Source organism: Nicotiana tomentosiformis, chromosome 8 (assembly GCF_000390325.3).
Source record: "Nicotiana tomentosiformis chromosome 8, ASM39032v3, whole genome shotgun sequence".
NCBI classification, from domain to species: domain Eukaryota; kingdom Viridiplantae; phylum Streptophyta; class Magnoliopsida; order Solanales; family Solanaceae; genus Nicotiana; species Nicotiana tomentosiformis.
In genome coordinates, this window is record NC_090819.1 from 85207586 (window position 1) to 85225029 (window position 17444).

The 17444-nt window shown below is 39.1% G+C and overlaps 2 protein-coding genes across 2 annotated transcripts; one reads left to right on the top strand and one right to left on the bottom strand.

Moving 5' to 3' along the window:
- Positions 1 to 3785: 3785 nt before the first annotated feature.
- Positions 3786 to 4383, bottom strand: LOC138897762 (uncharacterized). The gene is made up of 2 exons (XM_070183773.1): positions 4156 to 4383; positions 3786 to 4043 (listed from the first exon to the last, which is right to left on the bottom strand). Exons 1-2 carry the CDS (start codon positions 4381 to 4383, stop codon positions 3786 to 3788), a joined length of 486 nt encoding a protein of 161 aa, XP_070039874.1.
- Positions 4384 to 12286: 7903 nt separating this feature from the next.
- LOC104103749 (uncharacterized) lies at positions 12287 to 13051 on the top strand. Its single transcript, XM_009611680.1, has one exon. It carries the CDS (start codon positions 12287 to 12289, stop codon positions 13049 to 13051), a length of 765 nt encoding a protein of 254 aa, XP_009609975.1.
- Positions 13052 to 17444: the final 4393 nt, after the last annotated feature.

A 17444-nucleotide genomic window follows, 5' to 3' on the forward strand; every position in this document is an offset into this window, starting at 1 on the left:
TTACACCATGCGGCGCCAAGCTTAGCGCTTGGTGCACCTGGCCTTAGTCCAGGCGTCGCCAGGTGTGCCTGGCTTTACCCCTAGCGACGCGAGATATGGCACCTGGTTTTCTTCATGTGACACTTAAAGCTCTGCTCGTCTCGCCCAAAATCACCTGCAAACTTGGTAGTACCTAAAAACGAAAAGAAAAATTCTAACTATACTAAAATTCAGCTACAAATTGGGTTGCCTCCCAACGAGCACCTCAGTTAATGTCGCGGCACAACGAATACAACATTACAACATTACAACATTACAATGGGTTATCTCCCATGAAGCGCTTGATTTAACGTCGCGGCATGACGCAGATAATTGCACTTAAGGCTCGCTTAACCTTCATGGCTCGAGCAAATGAGTCACCGACACTACTTTCACATCTTCCATGCCCAAATAATGTTTTAACCTGTGCCCATTGACCCTAAACGTGTGACAGTCATTTGCTGCAGCAATCTCTATGGCTACGGTCGGGTGAATCTCTACCACACTAAATGGTCCTGACCATCTTGACTTTAATTTACCCGAAAATAACCTCAATCTTGAATTGTATAGCAATACCATATCTCCGGGTTTAAAACTCCGCCCAAGAATATTTTTATCATGCATCATTTTCATTCTCTCCTTGTATAATATTATGCTCTCAAAAGCGTGGTAACGAAACTCATCAAGCTTGTGTAACTCCGTGACTCTACTTGTACCCGCAGCTTCTATATCAAGATTAAGCTGCCTCAATGCCCACAAAGCTCTATGCTCCAACTCCACTGGTAAATGATACGCCTTCCCAAACACCAATTTATATGGCGACATGCCAATTGGAGTTTTGAAAGCGGTACGGTAGGCCCAGAGTGCATCATCTAGCTTTCTCGCCCAATCCGTTCTTGTAGCATTCACAGTCTTTGTTAAAACGCTCTTTATCTCTCTGTTTGAAACTTCCACTTGCTCACTTGGCGTACATCATACTTTTCTAACAACTTTGCAAAGGCTCGATTACAGAAGTGAGTGCCTCCGTCACTGATTATTGCCCTTAGAGTGCCAAATCGGGTGAATATATTCTTTCTCAAAAAACCAATTACCCCCTTTGCATCATTTGTAGGGAGCGCTGCAGCTTCCACCCATTTGGACACGTAGTCCACAGCTACGAGTATGTACTTGTTTCTATATGAGCTAACAAAAGGCCCCATGAAATCGATTCCTCATACATCAAACACGTCTACCTCCTGAATTGGTTTCATAGGCATCTCATATCGGCGGGAAATATTTCCGGTTCATTGGCATTCATTACAACCTTTCACCCATAAGTATGCATTTTTGAACAATGTCGGCTAGTAGAAGCCCGACTCCAAGACTTTCGCAGCTATCCTTACTCCCCCGAAATAGCCACCATATGGTGAAGAGTGACGCGCTTGCAAAATAGAAGATTGGTCTATCTTGGGGATACACCTCCGGATCATGTTATCAACACAAATCCTGAACAGATAAGGCTCATCCCAATAATAGATGTGACAGTCATGAAAGAACGTTTTCTTTTGAACAGAAGAAAGGTCATAGGGGACAATACCGCTTGCTAGGTAGTTTGCAATGTCTGCATACCATGGTGCTACCTCAAGACTTGAGTCTAGTAGTTGTTCATCTAGGATGGTCTCCACAATCTCTTCCACTTCAACCTTTTTCTCGGCTCCTTCCAGCCTGGACAAGTGATCAGCTACTTGGTTCTCCGTTCCCTTTCGGTCATGGATTTCCAAGTCAAATTCTTGTAGTAGTAGCACCCATCGAATCAGGCGCTGCTTTGAATCCTTCTTATCAATTAAGTACCTGAGAGCAGCATGGTCAGTATAAACAATTACCTTAGAGCCTATCAGGTATGACCTGAATTTTTCAAATGCGAACACCACTGCTAGCATCTCCTTCTCGGTCACGTGTAATTTAGTTGGGCACTACTTAGAGTTCTACTAGTGTAATATATTGGATGCATGATTTTGTCTTTGCGTTGTCCAAGCACTGCTCCCACAACATAGTTGTTTACGTCACACATCAGCTCAAACGGTTGCTCCCAGTCAGGTGCAACTATGATAGGTGTTGTCACCAGCCTCTTCTTCAATTTCTCAAAAGCTACCCTGCAATCATCAGAAAATACAAAATGGTGATCTTTTTCAAGCAATTTACACAAGGGGTTAGCAATTTTGAAAAAATCTTTTATAAATCTTCTATAGAAGTCGGTGTGGCCCAGGAAACTTCTTATTGCTTTGACGGACGTGGGTGGTGGATGCTTTTTGATCACAACAACTTTGGCACGATCTACCTCAATGCCCTTACTCGACACTAGGTGCTGCAAGACTATACCTTCTTGTGTCATGAAATAGCACTTTTCCCAATTGAGTATCAGATTCGTCTCGACACATCTTTTCAGCACTCTTTTCAAATTCCTTAGGCAATCATCGAATGAGTCTCCCACCATCAAGAAATCATCCATAAATACTTCCATGATGTCCTCAACCATATCAGTGACGATGTCCATCATGCACCATTGAAATGTGGCGGGTGCATTGCATAGACCGAACGGCATCCTCCAAAAGGCGTAAACGCCATATGGACAGGTGAATGGCGTTTTCTCTCTGTCCTCCGGGGCAATAGAGATTTGATTATACCCCGAGTATCCATCTAGAAAGCAAAAGTGGGACTTCCCTACCAATCTATCTAGCATTTGATCAATGAACGGCAAGGGAAAATGGTCTTTTCGGGTGGCTTTGTTCAATCTTCTGTAGTCCATACAAATTAGCCATCCCATGACTGTTCTTGTTGATATCAACTCATTGTTCTTGTTTTGCACTATAGTCATCTCACCTTTCTTAGGCACACATTAGACTGGGTTGATCCAGTTGCTGTCGGAGATGGGGAAAATGATTCCTGCATCTAACCACTTTATCACCTTTTTTTTCACAATTTCATTCATGTTAGGGTTCAGCCTTCTTTGATGTTCTCTGGAAGGTTTGTGACCATCTTCCAGTAGAATCTTATACATACAGAAGGCCGGGCTGATTCCCTTAATGTCTGTGATGGTGCAACCAATAGCAGTTTTGCACTCACTCAATGCCTGCAAAAGTTGTTCTTTCTGCACATCTAACAAACCAGATGAGATAATAACAGGTAAAGTTGAGCTAGGTCCCAAGAAATCATACCTGAGGTGAGGTGGTAGCGTCTTTAGCTCCAAATTTGGAGGCTCTTCTATCGATGGCTTAGCTGGAGGAATTTTTCTTTTTTCTAAGTGCAAAGGCTCAAATTCGAGCTCTCTTTTCCAAAACTCTTGGCCTTCAAGAGCCAGTACCCATTCCGCCAAATCCTATCCATTTACTTTATCTAAGTTCATGAGAAAAGCTGCTAGAGGGTCTTTAGCGTTCAAGGTTTTATCTTCCTCCTCTAAAATTACATCACGGCTTCTATTAGAGAGCAGTTAGCAAATTCACTTGGTAGCCGCATAGATTTCTGCATGTGGAATGTTATTTCTTCATCATTTAGTCTCATTTTGAGCTCTCCAGTCTCGCAGTCGATTAAAGCTCTCCCAGTGGCCAAGAATGGTCTTCCCAAAATTATGGAAATCTTCTCGTCAACTCGACAGTCTAGAATGACAAAATCTGCTGGGAACACAAACTTCTGAACATGTACTAATACATCAACAAGGATACCAGAGGGCCTCTTCACTGTCCTGTCGGCTAGCTGTAGTAACATGGACGTGGGTCTAGCTCTTCCAATGCCTAACCTTTTATAGATAGCCAAGGCCCCAAATCACAAAGTGTCTTAGCAAACGCATAGTTGCCAATTGTGCATGGGATTGTGAAACTCCCTGGATCAGATAACTTCTCAGCTATGGGTCTCGTCACAACAGCACTACATGTCCGAGTCAGTGTAACTGTGGCCAAGTCTTGAAAGTCAAACTTACGAGACATCAAGTCCTTCATCATTTTTGCATAACCAGGCATTTCCTTTAAGGTGTCAATCAATGGAATGTTAACCTGAATTCGTTTCAACATCTCCAAGAATTTCTTATACTGCTCATCGTTTTGATATTTGGCCAGTCTCTGAGGGAAAGGTGATAGAGGCCTTTCCTGTGATTTGATTTTGAACCTGCTCAGGCACTGCTTCTACTGACGTTTCTTGTGCTACCTCAGTCTCCTTCGCAACCTCTTTTTCTTTACTTGTGCTCTCTTGTGCATGTTGTACCGTCACCTCTGTCAACCCTGTTGAATCATCTATCTCAATGGGTACTGGCACAAGTGTTTCAGTAGGTCGGCTTTCGCGAGCCATCTCTTGCTCCAGGTCTAGGTCTCTACCATTTTGTAGACTCACTGCCATAAGCTATTTCGGGCCCTGTTCTTTTGGATTGACTTGTGTGTCTGCAGGTAACGTCCCTTGGGGATGATTGTTTAGAGCCATAGAAATCTGTCCTAATTGAATCTCAATACCCTTTATCGCTGATTCATGTGAGTCTACTCTTTATTGTATTTTTCCCGTGGACCCAATCAGTTGTTGCAGCATTCCCTTAAGTTTAGTAAAACTATCAACTTGTCTCATAATCTATTGTTGTTGAGGTTGTTGATAAGTCAGCTACTGGTTTTGCTGGTTGTAACCATGTTGCCTTTGGTAAGGCACAACTTGACCCGGTGGTCGCATAGCTCCAGTTTTGTTATTGTTATTGTACTGCTACTGCGCTGGTCTATATTGTTGATTCTGTTGACCCCAATTCTAACCGCCTTGCCTCTATCCCCCATAGTTGGCTACATAATTCATATCTTCTTGATAGTGCTGGTTGTCACCTTCCGCACTCCACGAGCAAACATATGGTTGATTAATGCATGGTGTACATAAGCCCCCATTAGTTGCGTCAACTATGTGAACCTACTGCTTCTGGCCTGATTCATCAATCTTCTTAGTGAGGATACTCATTTGTATCATTAGACTGGCCATATTCTCAGCTATGGACTTGTTTGGGTCCAACGCCACTGAGTGAAGTACCAGAGTGATCATAGAGGCTCTTGTCATCCATCCTGAGTTTTGGGCCATCTTATCAAGTAGGATCTTGCATTCTCTGAATATTTTACTCAAAAATGCTCCACCTGCTGAAGCATCAACATTGGCCTTTAAGCCGTCAGCCAGTCCTATGTAGAATCTCTGCCCCAACATCTGATCTGGAATGTCATGATGTGGACACTTAACCAGCATACCCTTGAACCTATCTCACGTTTCTTGTAGTGATTATGTTGGTCTCTGCTTGTAGCTCAATATATCATCAATCTGTTGGGCAGTTTTACTAGGTGGATAGAATTTTTTCAAAAATTGCTTGACTAATTCCTCCCACGTATTGATTGAGTTTATAGGGAATGAATTAAGCCAAGTCTGAGCTTCTCCTGTAACCGAGAATGGAAACAATAACAGCTTTATGGTGTCCGGTGTCACGTTAGGTTGCCTTTGCATGACACATATCGACATGAAATTCTTCAGATGCTGCTGAGGATCTTCAATGTGTGACCCTGAGAACAGTCCCTTGTTCTGCAACAAATGTAGCATGTTGTTTGTGATTTGAAATGATTCTGCTTGTATTTAAGAGACTGCAATTGCGGTTACCAGATTGTCGGCGATGGGTTGTGCCCAATCATATAATACTGCTTCTGGTACAAGAGGCACCATACCCTGATTGTTTAGTTCATCCGTATTGTTTCTGTTGTTGATTGGATTTTCTATTCCGTCATCCATGTCTAGTTCGATTTGTTCTGTCAAGTTCTGTTGATGTTTGCTTTTCTTGTTTGCACGATGTAGTGCCTTGAAAACTTTCTAAGGATCTAATAACGCTTCGAGCAGTTCACCAGTTCTTGAGGAGTTCCTAGGCATGCACCTGTAACACCCAAGACTACAAACGTTAGAATTTCAATGTATTTGATTTAGAATGAACAAAATTGACTACACTAAGAATTCTAGCACTTCTTTTAGCTGCAATCAATAACACTGTTAGTTCCCCGGCAACGACGCCAAAATTTGATCACACCCAACTTTACCTTATAAAAAGGACAAGCGGTTGTCGCAAATATATTTCGGCCAATAAGTCCGGAGTCGAATCCCACAGGGAATTAACGTATAAACCACAGTTGCTAGACCCGCACAAATTCACGCAATCAATCTTCAAAAATATTTGAATAATAATTTGGATATTTATTAACTAAATATTATGTAATGAAAATGCAATAATAAATGACTAACTACGAACGATTTGTAAACAAGAATTGGAAAGATCTAAGGTTGTGATTTCTCCTATTGTCGGAATCTTTTCTGCTACGTTTTCTATAAATTAGCCTAAGTCTTCTCTATCGATCATGAGCATTAAGGTTGTCGTAACTCTCTCTAGAGTAATTACCACAAGTTACTAGACATATTCTCTAGAATTATGCTAGCTGGCATTAAGTACGGCTCACTCAGATCGCACCAAAGTTTCGTTATCCCTAATCCCACCTTTAAACACTTCGTATTGATCCCTCGTATACGTTAGGAGTAATGTTCAACAACTACCTAAATATTCACTCTCTCCCAAGTAATACATACTAAATAGGCACAGCTAATTGAGGGCCCTTCAATCAGCCACATGAATAATATAGTTGAACAAATAGAGAAAATACTACAGCAAATTTATACTAACGTAACAAGAAAATCATTCTTCAATAGGTTCCATCAAAACCCTATATTAGGCATTTAGCTACTCATACTCATAGTAACAATATCCCAAATATTTTGGATAATTAAAGTACAGAGTAAAGATGAAAGGATGTAGAAATCGATGATTCTAACTCCCAACGGGTGACTCCACAAGCTATTCTTTCCTCCGGTTGCAAAAGTACTCCAAAGTGGGGTTTTTAGGTCTATTTACATGTGTAGGAAAAGACCTAAACGTGTAGGCAAAGTCCTAGTCAAACCCGAAGATGAAATAAGTCTTCAAAAGTCGGACTGTGTGTGCCTAGACCTGGCCTCGCGAGGCCTAACGCCTGGTGGACCTCGCCCCTGGCCTAACGTCACCAGGTATAAAGCCTGGTCAAAATCGCTTCTGCCTCGCCTCGCCAAGTCTATCGCCCGCTACATACCTGGCATTGCCAGGTATAAGGCCTGCTCTAGGCCTAGCTTCATCAAGTATAATGCCCGGTGTAGGCCTGGCTTCGCAAGCTTCTCCTTTTCAACTGCTCCCGAGCACGCTTTTGACTTTTAAGTATCTTTTTTTCTCTACTTTCATCTCCAATTCACCTACACATTAAATGGCCTTTATTACGAGCAAATAAAGTGTAATTTATCATTAAAGCATATAAAATGCAAGGCGAATAGTGTGCTAAACCATGAATTATAGCCACACATCATGCGGTTGTAGAATGAGCTCTGAAACTTAAAAAGATTTTAGCAGCAACGCGGTCCGCACACCAAAAAATACGATCGCACTTGAAGCTCGCACTGACAAGGCTGAGAGATCAAAAGAGATGCAAAAGAACAAGTCTGAAGCCTCCTTAAAGTGTAGTCCGCAACCAAATTGTGCGGCCGCAAAAGCTGAAGTGCTGCCGCAGAAGCATATGCGCGGCCGCACAATCCCTCTTAGTGACAAGCAAGAACTACAAACTGAAGCGTAGACCGCAGATGAAATTATGCGGTCGCATAACCTTTCGAAGAGCATTTTTGTCAGCAAATTGTAGAGCACTATAACTAGATGAGAAACACCTTTTTAAGGTAAATTTTGTACTGTAGCAACTGCTAGCAGTTATCTTTAGCAATTTTGAGAAATTTGGAGCAATAATTAGGGAAGACCCATTAATTTTACTCTTTAATTCTAGTTTTATGTCTTCAATTACTTCTTTTCATTTATTCATGTCAGTGAATATGAGTAGCTAGATTTTATCTAGGGTTGTGATCCAACCCTAGTATGTAAAACTTATGGGGGTTTAATATTAATGCTTGTTATTAATTGGGTGTATGTTATTTAGCCTTATTTATGTTGTACATCTAGAATTAATGGTTACAAACATTGATTCATGCCTATTTGACTTAGTTCTTACTTGAAAAAGAGGAACTTAGTCTAGGAATACTTGACTAACAATAAAATTGAACTAGTTAAAATTTTGATTTGTTTGATTAAAGGATTTGAACTAAAGATAGGGATAATCCCACTTAGACTCATAATCAGTTGATTTAATTGCTAACCATTTGGTCTTGAGAAAGCCAATTTGGGCATAATCACTCTTTAACTAGGAGGTATTGAGTGGTTGTTTGAGCATTGAGAGTCATAACACACCTCGATCTACCAAACAAGCATAGATTTACTATACTCATTAGTTTTATACCTGGTTGAAGGTTACAATCCTAGGATTTTCCCTATTAGACAAAAATATCAAAAATATTTCAATCATTATTTGCTTACTAGTTAGTTGAATCTCTTAGCAGTTAATTTAGATAACAGTTACCCACCTTTGCTTGAAAGATAAACTTGGTTATTTCAAGTTCTTTTTCTTGAGTATTCACCTTAACGCCAATTTAAACTCCTTGTGGATATGACCCCGACTTGCATTGGGTTTTATAATTGCAACGGCCGTTTCATACTCCTTAATTGGAAGTGAATTGGACGTGACCAGCCGCTTCAAGGAAATTCTGTAAGGCCAATTCTCTATGCACTTATGAAACCGTAGAAACGAACACAACAATGAGAACTAAAGACAGTTAAGGGTTGATTGTGTTACTTATGGTTGTATAAGTATACACCAAAGCTCGACAGTTCAAAAATATCAAATATACCGATTGACCGAGTATCCGGCATAAGTTCACTACGGAAAGTTCAAAGGGAAGCCTACTTATCTAGATGTGATTAATCCTTGCTTGTGAATCACACAGTTTTCATGCATGCTTTTATACATATGGTCATTCCCCATTCATGTGAGGGATTGATGATAGGCTAGAAACCCATGTTTTAGTCATAGTTTGCACTCTAATCACTGCATTTTACTTGTGGTTGAACTTAATAAATGGTGATTTGCGCTTATTACATATTTTATGCCTTGCAGGAAATGATTCCAAGCTATTAAGGTAATTTGGAGCTAATTTGAACAAGTTGAACCTTTGAAGTCTGAGTAAAAGTCCAAAAAACTAAGTCGGGATCACGTTCGAGGGTCGAGGACTAAGTCTGGATATCAAAAAGTGAGAAGAAAAATTACTCTAAGAAAAATACACTACCACGCCGCGCCATGCATAGCGGGAGCGGGGTACTAGTGCAAAATTCCTGCAAAGTGAAAAAAATAGGCCTCTAGACTTTTCCACTAATGTGGCGCATGGTGTGCCGCCCGGTGCACCGCGGTAGTGTATTTTCTCGCCCATATTTTCCCACTTCGCCTTGGAAAAGGATAGTTTCGTCTGGACTCGTTCCTACATGTATAAATACATCAAAAAATACAAATTTTAGAAGACTTTTGACCTACGGAATATTGGAAGAGCATTAGAGACTCAAAGCACAAGGATTCATCATTCTTTCCTCAACTCAACACCCGAGTTTGGATTGAACTCATGTTTTCTTATTATTCAACTTTATTTGTGATGAATTTCTCCATAATTATAGAGTAGTTTCCCTTAGTGTTTAACGGATATGGTGCTTTGATTGATATTTATGAATTTTAACTCTAGTTCTTTGCTTGAATTCGTTTATGGAGTTTTAAATTGTTGCAACTTTATTCACCGGTTTCTTTAATCGAAAGAGGAATATTTTGGTGATTATCTTTGCATTATCTTGTTTGGTTTTATTCAGTGATTATTTAAGTACTCAATAGAGCTTGTTGAATTGTTGATTAAGTCAAGTTAGGAGAATATTCGAGAGACCTTTTCGTGAAGACTAATCCACTAACGCATGTTTGCATATGTTCACAGTACTTATATTAGTTCACCTCGTAGAGTTAAGATTTAACCGAGAGAGGATTCTTAACTACACATTTGAACTAATCACTGAGTGAATTCATGAGAATCATTAGAATTTTATAGTGATGAACTAGAGTCAGATCCCAAATAGCTATCTTGCACCCATCCGGTCAAGACCCTTATTTCTCCCATTGATATTTCAGTGTTGCTTAACTATTGTCTTTCTATGATCAACTATTAATTATTTTAGTTTCATAGTTAATTTAGTTATTAATCATTCCAACCAAAGTGTTAATCATCCTGAATATCATTAAGCTAGGAATTACTTGAACATTATTTAAATCTAATCCCTGTGGATACGATAATCATAACTATACTATCTTTGGCTAGCGAGCATAAATTTCATGTTGTGTTTGCACTCATCAAATTTTGGCGTCATTGACAAGGATTGGAAATCAATAGTGTTCAAAATAGTTTTTTGTGCTAATTCAGGAAATAATTTTTCTTTTTTTATTCTTCACGGTTTTCTCTTCCCTGTGCAGGCAACAGGTTAAGCATGTTGGTGTATGACTCGATCTTCTTCAAAAGAAGTAATACCCTACAAACAGGAGTTGGAAAAACACCTACGACAACTGAGAAAAGAGAAAGAACCCACCAGGAAATTCTTAGGGCAATCTTCAACCCAAGAGAACATGGCTAAGAACAGTGAGGAGATAGTTTATTTGGTTGTACGAGAAGCAGCCCAACAGGAAGTAGTCGTACGGGCAGCTGCTGAAGTAGCTTTCAGAGCTGATGAAACGGTTGACGGGAATGGAGGATGAAGATTCAACTTGAACCGACCTATGGGTGAAGACGAATTTGAAAATAATATGCTTAGGCCGGGACGATCACTAGGAGACTATGCCAGTCCAGTCTACAACCAAGGAGTATCTAGTGTGCGACCCCCTCCGATCGCAACCAATAATTTTGAGATCAAGCAAGGGCTACTTCATACCATTCATAACAATTGTGTATTCCGTGGAAAATCCAATGAAGATCCAAATACTCATTTGATGGATTTTGATGAGATTACGAATACATTCCAGCAAATCGAAGTATCGAAAGATGCTATCTACTCAAGGACGTTTCCTTTTTCACTGAGGGAAGACGATAAGCACTGGTTGCGGAGTTTGCGGTCTAGCTAAATTCAAACTTGGGAAGACATGACAAAGAAGTTCCATGAAAAATATTTTTTAGCTGCAAAAAAAGGAAAAATTTGAAGAGACATCCACAATAGACAGAAATGGTATTTGAAGCATGGGAAATATTTAAGGATATCATGCGAAGATATTAGCATCATGGAGTACACTAGTGGATGTAACACCAAGATTTTTGAGATGGTCTGACCACCCTCTGGTAGGGGGACGCTAAACAACGTAGTTGGAGGTCCTCTTATGAAGAAAACTCCTGAGGAGATTGTTGAAATTCTGAATGAATTATCTGAAGATGCAAATCAATGGTCAACAGATGATAACCATAGAAGAAAATCAACTGGGATACACCAGGTAGACTCTAACACATCAGTACAAGCCCAACTAGACACCATGACCACAAAAATAAGAAAGTTAATATTGGCCAAGGTATAGAGTGAGCCGCAAGCAGCATATGACTTTTGTGGAATAGGACACCCTACATATGAGTGTCAAGATTCAATTGAAGTAGTAAATGTTGTGGGGATCTTTGACAGAGGCAACTACTAAAGTGGTAATAATTTTAACTCTATGGGGTAGAGTCACCCAGGTTTTTCTTGGAGTTCACCATGTGGTAGTGCAAATGCATGGCAGCAAAATAACTCTAGACCCCAGGAATAGGGAGCTCCAGGTTTTCAAAATCAGTAGATGTAGCAATATCATCCTCCACAGTCTATTCAGTCTAGCATGAAAGATCTGATGAAGGCCTTTATTATTAAGACAGATGAAAGGCTTGCAACTCATGGCGCAACTATCAGAGAACAGGGCACGACCATTCGAAACTTGGAAAGACAGGTGGGGAAACTCACTAATCTAGTGTCTGAGAGGGTTCCTAAAACTCTCCCTGCTGATGCTGAAGAAATTCAAAAGAGACAATAAATGCAGTGTCTTTGAGGAGTGGGCACATATTGGAGGATCCAAGAGCAAACCAAAAGGATGAGATGATTGAAAGACGGGTGGAGATTGTGGAGGAGCAAAAAATTGACAACATTCAAGAAGGTGCTAGGATGGTAGATGATGGTCTGAAGAAGACGGGGAAGACTAGAGCTCAGAAGAAGAAGAAGTAAGATATAATTTCAATTAACGAGGAGACTGAGGAGAGCAAATACATGCCCGATTTACCTTTCCCCCAAAAGCAAAGAAGAGAAAAGTTGTACAAACAATTCAGGCGGTTTCTAAAAGTGCTCAAGCAGGTGCATGTGAATATACCTTTCACAGAGGTGCTCTCACAGATGCCAGCTTATGCTTCATTTTTTAAGGAAATATTGTCCAAAAATCGAAAAGTGGAAGAAACATCCGTTGTCAAGCTCACAGAGCATTGTAATGCCATTTTGCAAAATAAGCTCCCTCAAAAGTGTGGATATCCATGGAGTTTTACTATACCTTGCTCTTTAGGAAGTACTAAGTTTGAACAATCTTTGTATGATTCAGGTACTTCCATTAACCTCATGCCTTTGTCTATTTGCATGAAATTAGAGGGAGAAATTGGAGAAATCAGGTCGACACTTATGTCCTTGCAGCTGGCGAATCAGATCACAATCATACCTGAAGGAATAGTGGAAGATGTGCTAGTTCGGGTGGACAAATTTGTGTTCCCTTTGGACTTCATTGTGGTGAAAATGGAGAATAAGGAGGTCCCTCCGATTTTAGGAAGACCCTTCTTGGCTACGAGCAGAGCAATTTTGGACATTCAAGAAAGGCAGTTCACGCTTATAGTGGGGGAAGAAAGGGTGGTCTTCAAGATGGAAGGAGCAATGGGGGCCCTAAATGAGAAAACTGGAGAGAGTATAACAAATAAGTGTGGGGTGTACCCAAAGAAGGCTGAAAAGAAGCTCTTAGCATGGATGTGTGCACTGGGTCGGGCATGCAAATGAGATCCCGACTACGATTCAGACCCCGACTAGATGAATCATGGGAGTTTCATTTACCTCTTGCTTTTTATTTGTGTGTCATGGTGACATGCCATAATTTAAAGTATGGGTGGGGGATGTAAATATGTACATGTGTGTTTGTTTGCATTTTTTTTATTTAAAAAAATTGACTTTTCCCGACGATGGATTTCCTCGACTGTCTTCTTGAGGTATCAAAGTCTAAGACAAAAAAAATTATTTTTTTAGGTAGTGTAACAATGCCCCCTTGGTTTTTTATTGTGTCGCGGTTCTTTTTCAAGGGTTTTGTTTGAACCGGGTATAGTTAGTTTTTCTTTTGTTAGGAATAGGAAAGTCTTGTGCTCTACTGTAAAATGGAGATAACTGCTCTTGACTTGGTTGTTCCTTGAGAGTAGTAAGTGCCTTAGTTGTGATACCTAGGCTCAGTTCTTGACTCATAGATTTCTGCCTTAAATTGGTTGATTGTGACTTTGCTCATCTTCTTTGACTAGAGAGTCAGGATAGATCCGATCCTGAGTGAGTTATGAGCCAATGTGTGTGTGAGGTTGTTGTTGCTATTCTGTGCATGTTAGTTGATGTCTAGAACTTGCCCGTGTGTTTGTAAAGTGAAATGGCAATTTTGTTCAGTCTAGGATGTGATAGAGTCATTTCTTTGTTGAGCAAGATATATGATTTTACCCACCTAATTAGTGTGTATCCTAGTTAGCCCATTTGAGCCTGTAATCCTACTTCTCTGGTAATCACACTGCAAGCCTGATCCTCGTTTGAATTAATGTAATGACCCGACTTGTCGTTTTAAAAATTTATGTTCCATTCGGTGGCTTAAGGTCTCAAGCAGCTTTGAAATGTGTATTATGACTTGCGAGGGTGGTCAAGTTTGGTTTTCGGATGATTCGGGATTTAATTGAAAGAACAATTCTTGTATTGGAAGCTTAAGTTGAAATAATTGACAGAATGGTGAATTATGTGTAAACGACCCCGGAATGGAGTTTTGATGATTCCAATAGCTGCATATGGTGATTTTGGACTTAGGAGCACGTCCGAAAAAAATTTTGGAAGTCCGTAGTGAAATTTTGCTTGAAATGGCAAAAGTTGAATTTTTGGAAAGTTTGACCGGGGAGTTGACTTTTTGATATCGGAATCAGAATCCAGTTCTGAAAATTTTTATAGATATTTTATGTCATTTATGACTTGTATGCAAAATTTGAGGTCAATCGGAATTGAATTGATAGGTTTCGGCATCGAATGTAGAAGTTGGAAATTCTTAAGTTCCTTAAGCTTGAATTGGGGTATGATTCGTGGTTTTAGCATTGTTTTATATGATTTAAGATTTCAACTAAGTTCGTATGAACTTGTTGGTGTATTGGGTTGAGGTCCCGAGGTCCTCGAGTGAGTTTCGGAGTGGTTTTGGATCAATTTTAACTGCTGATATTTTTTACAGCAATGTGCAAAATTTCTCATGCGCAGAGTTGACTTTGGAAGCTTATATCTCGAAATCTATAAAGAATCTAGAAATTATCAAAACATAAAAGTTGTAGCCATTTGACTCTAGCTTCCATAATAATAAATCATTCATCATACGAACATTTATACAAAAATTATGATCAATTGACTGAAGCTAGTACTGCAGATTTTGGCTACAGCAGTGTGCACCGCCAGAAATTTCTGCTGCACATGGCTGACTTTGGGAGCTTATATCTCGCAATCTATAAGGAGTTGGGAGATGAGAAAAACATGAAAGATGTAGCCCTTTGTATCTAGTTTGCATAAATTTAAATTGTTTGGCAATTGTTGTTGAGTACAAGAATTTATGGTTGATACACTACAGACTGTCGGGGAAGAGTTTTGGAAGAGTTTGATGATTTCAGCATAAGCACGTAATGATCCAAAAGTCCATTTTTAGTTTTAGAGATCGAAATTTTATTTTGAGACTTCCGGAATTTTGATAATGAATTATAGGAGTGATCTGGAAAGTTTGGTCTAATTCCATCAAGTCGCGATTGGGTTTTTAGCGCGAAATATGAGTTAATTATTTAACGAGGAAAATTGATATCGCATTGAGAAAATGAGCTCCGAATTGAGTTTCGATTGAATGAGTAGGTTTGTATTATTATTTGTGACTCATAGGAACAAGAATCGTCGAATTTCAAGTTCGTATGATAGAGTTAGAGCCTTTTTAGTGAAAACAAAACTGCTGGTGTAAACAGTTTTGGTGCGCACCTTTAGCGACCAGATTTGACACTATTAGCGACGGGATTGGACTTTTAGCAACGAGAATAGTGTTTTTTGGGCAAAAACTTAAGGACCAAAAATGGTCATTTCCTTCATTTCGTTTTGGATTTTTGGAGCACGGTTCTTGGATGATTTTGAGGATTTCTTCAAGACTTCAACTTGGGTAAGTGTCCTATATCGAAAAGTAATTATATTTCATAAATCCATAGTTATATTCATCATTTAATTCGGATTTAAATGGAAGAAATTGGGATTTTTGCAAAATCTTTCAAAAACATAAATTTTAGATTTGGAGGCCGAGTTGTTATCGGAAATTGATAAAATTGATATGGTAGACTCGTAATTGAATGAGTTATCGGATTTTGTGAGTTTCGTCGGATTCTGAGACGTGGGCCCCACGGATAATTTTTGAGTTAAATTTTGAATTTTGTTGAAAAATTAGTATTTTCATATGGACTTAATTCCTATAATTAGTATTGACTGAATTGACTTAATTTGGATAGATTTGAGCTGCCCTGAGGTCAATTAAAGCAAGAAGGCAATTTTAGAATATCGGCCTAACTTCAAAAAAAAAGTAAGTATCTTGCCTAACCTTGAGTGGGGGAATTACCTCTTAGGGATCGAATCTTATGCGCCATTTATGAAATGTGAAAAGCCATGTACGCGAGGTGACGAGTACGTACTCGGGGTTATATGTGCAAATTTTATTGGGTTAAAGTCTTAGGCATTATTGTGTAGTAAATTGGATAATTGTTGGCATTTATTAAATCATATATTTGCCATGCCTCAATCTTTGTTTGTTGAATTTATTTTTATATGATAATTTGATGTGATTGTTACTTGAATATTTATGTAAATTCCGTGAGTTTGGTGATTTGATATTTCCTGGAAATAATTATATTATGGATTTTCTATCTGCAAATAATTAATGAAATAAGTTTAAACTTAGGCGTTATATAATTATCAAGAATTTGGATTAATGAAGATGTTGCCCTATACTGAGTATTTTCCATCTCGGTTGTTATTTTGAGGTGTTATATACGATGTGTGGAGCCTTGGACTATTTGTTGTGAAATTAATTAATTTTGTTATATCTTTCGAATTGGTTGTGGCCATTGGGCAAATTGTGACATGAATTGAATTTGTTATGTTGTCGTGATAATATTCTATGTAAATTGTTGTGTTATTTGAGTTATTATTTTGAGGATATAAGGGTGTTATTTCACTGTTGATATTATGTGGGTATAAGGGTGGCATTTCACTGTTGTTATGTGTGTTGGGATATTATCTGGGCGGAGCGATAAGGGTGGCTATTGATATTGTTAGGGTGGAGGGATAAGGGAGGCTATTATAGGAGTGATAAGGGTGGTTATAGGAGAGATAAGGGTGGCTATTGTCAGGGATGATATGTGATGATGTGGAGTTATTGTGTTGGTAATTTTTATGTGATGATGTGAGGTTATTGCGTTGGTAATTTTTATGTGATGATGTGGGGTTATTGCATTGGTAATTTTCATGCGATGCTATGATTTTCCTTGTGTTTATTTTTATATCTTATGCAATTTGTCTTGTTGTTTTGGTAAACTTGATAATAGTCTGATCTATGTTGAAATTGAGAGCCTGTAGCTATTGGCAAGCGGATTATGTTATATGGGATCGGGTTGCACGCCGCAACAGGTATGATTAATGTTATATGGAATCGGGTTGCACGCCGCAACAGATATAAAATGTGCGCACGAGGTGCCGAGGAAAATAATGATGATATTGGCACGTGAATTGTCCGTGCAGTTGTGATATGAAATGTGGGTACGAAGTGCCGTGGTTAAATGATGATGATATTTGGCACGTGAGTTGTCCATGCGGTTTTGATAGAGAAATTGGCATGAAGTGCAGTGGAAATATGAAAGTGGGCTGAGACCCGTATTTTATGATTTTGAAATGCTGTGTCACAGAGTGACTTTTATTCGAAAGAGATTTATTTAAAAGATATTTATTTGAAGGAATTATATTTGAAAGAGATTTATTTGAAAGTATTATATCCTGAAGATTTCTATTTGAAAAACATATAGGCTAAAGATTTATATTGGAAGGACTTGATTAATTGGTTGTACTTGTATTCATTACTTGTTGCGCAATATTTATGATG

Bases quoted from the DNA above. Each gene is read 5' to 3' on its own strand.
- LOC104103749 (XM_009611680.1), top strand. From the start codon at position 12,287: ATGCCCGATTTACCTTTCCCCCAAAAGCAAAGAAGAGAAAAGTTGTAC.
- LOC138897762 (XM_070183773.1), bottom strand. From the start codon at position 4,383: ATGGCAGTGAGTCTACAAAATGGTAGAGACCTAGACCTGGAGCAAGAG. The intron at 4,044-4,155 runs GTTCAAAATCAA...AAACGAATTCAG, and splicing joins TAGAAGCAGTGCCTGAGCAG to GTTAACATTCCATTGATTGA.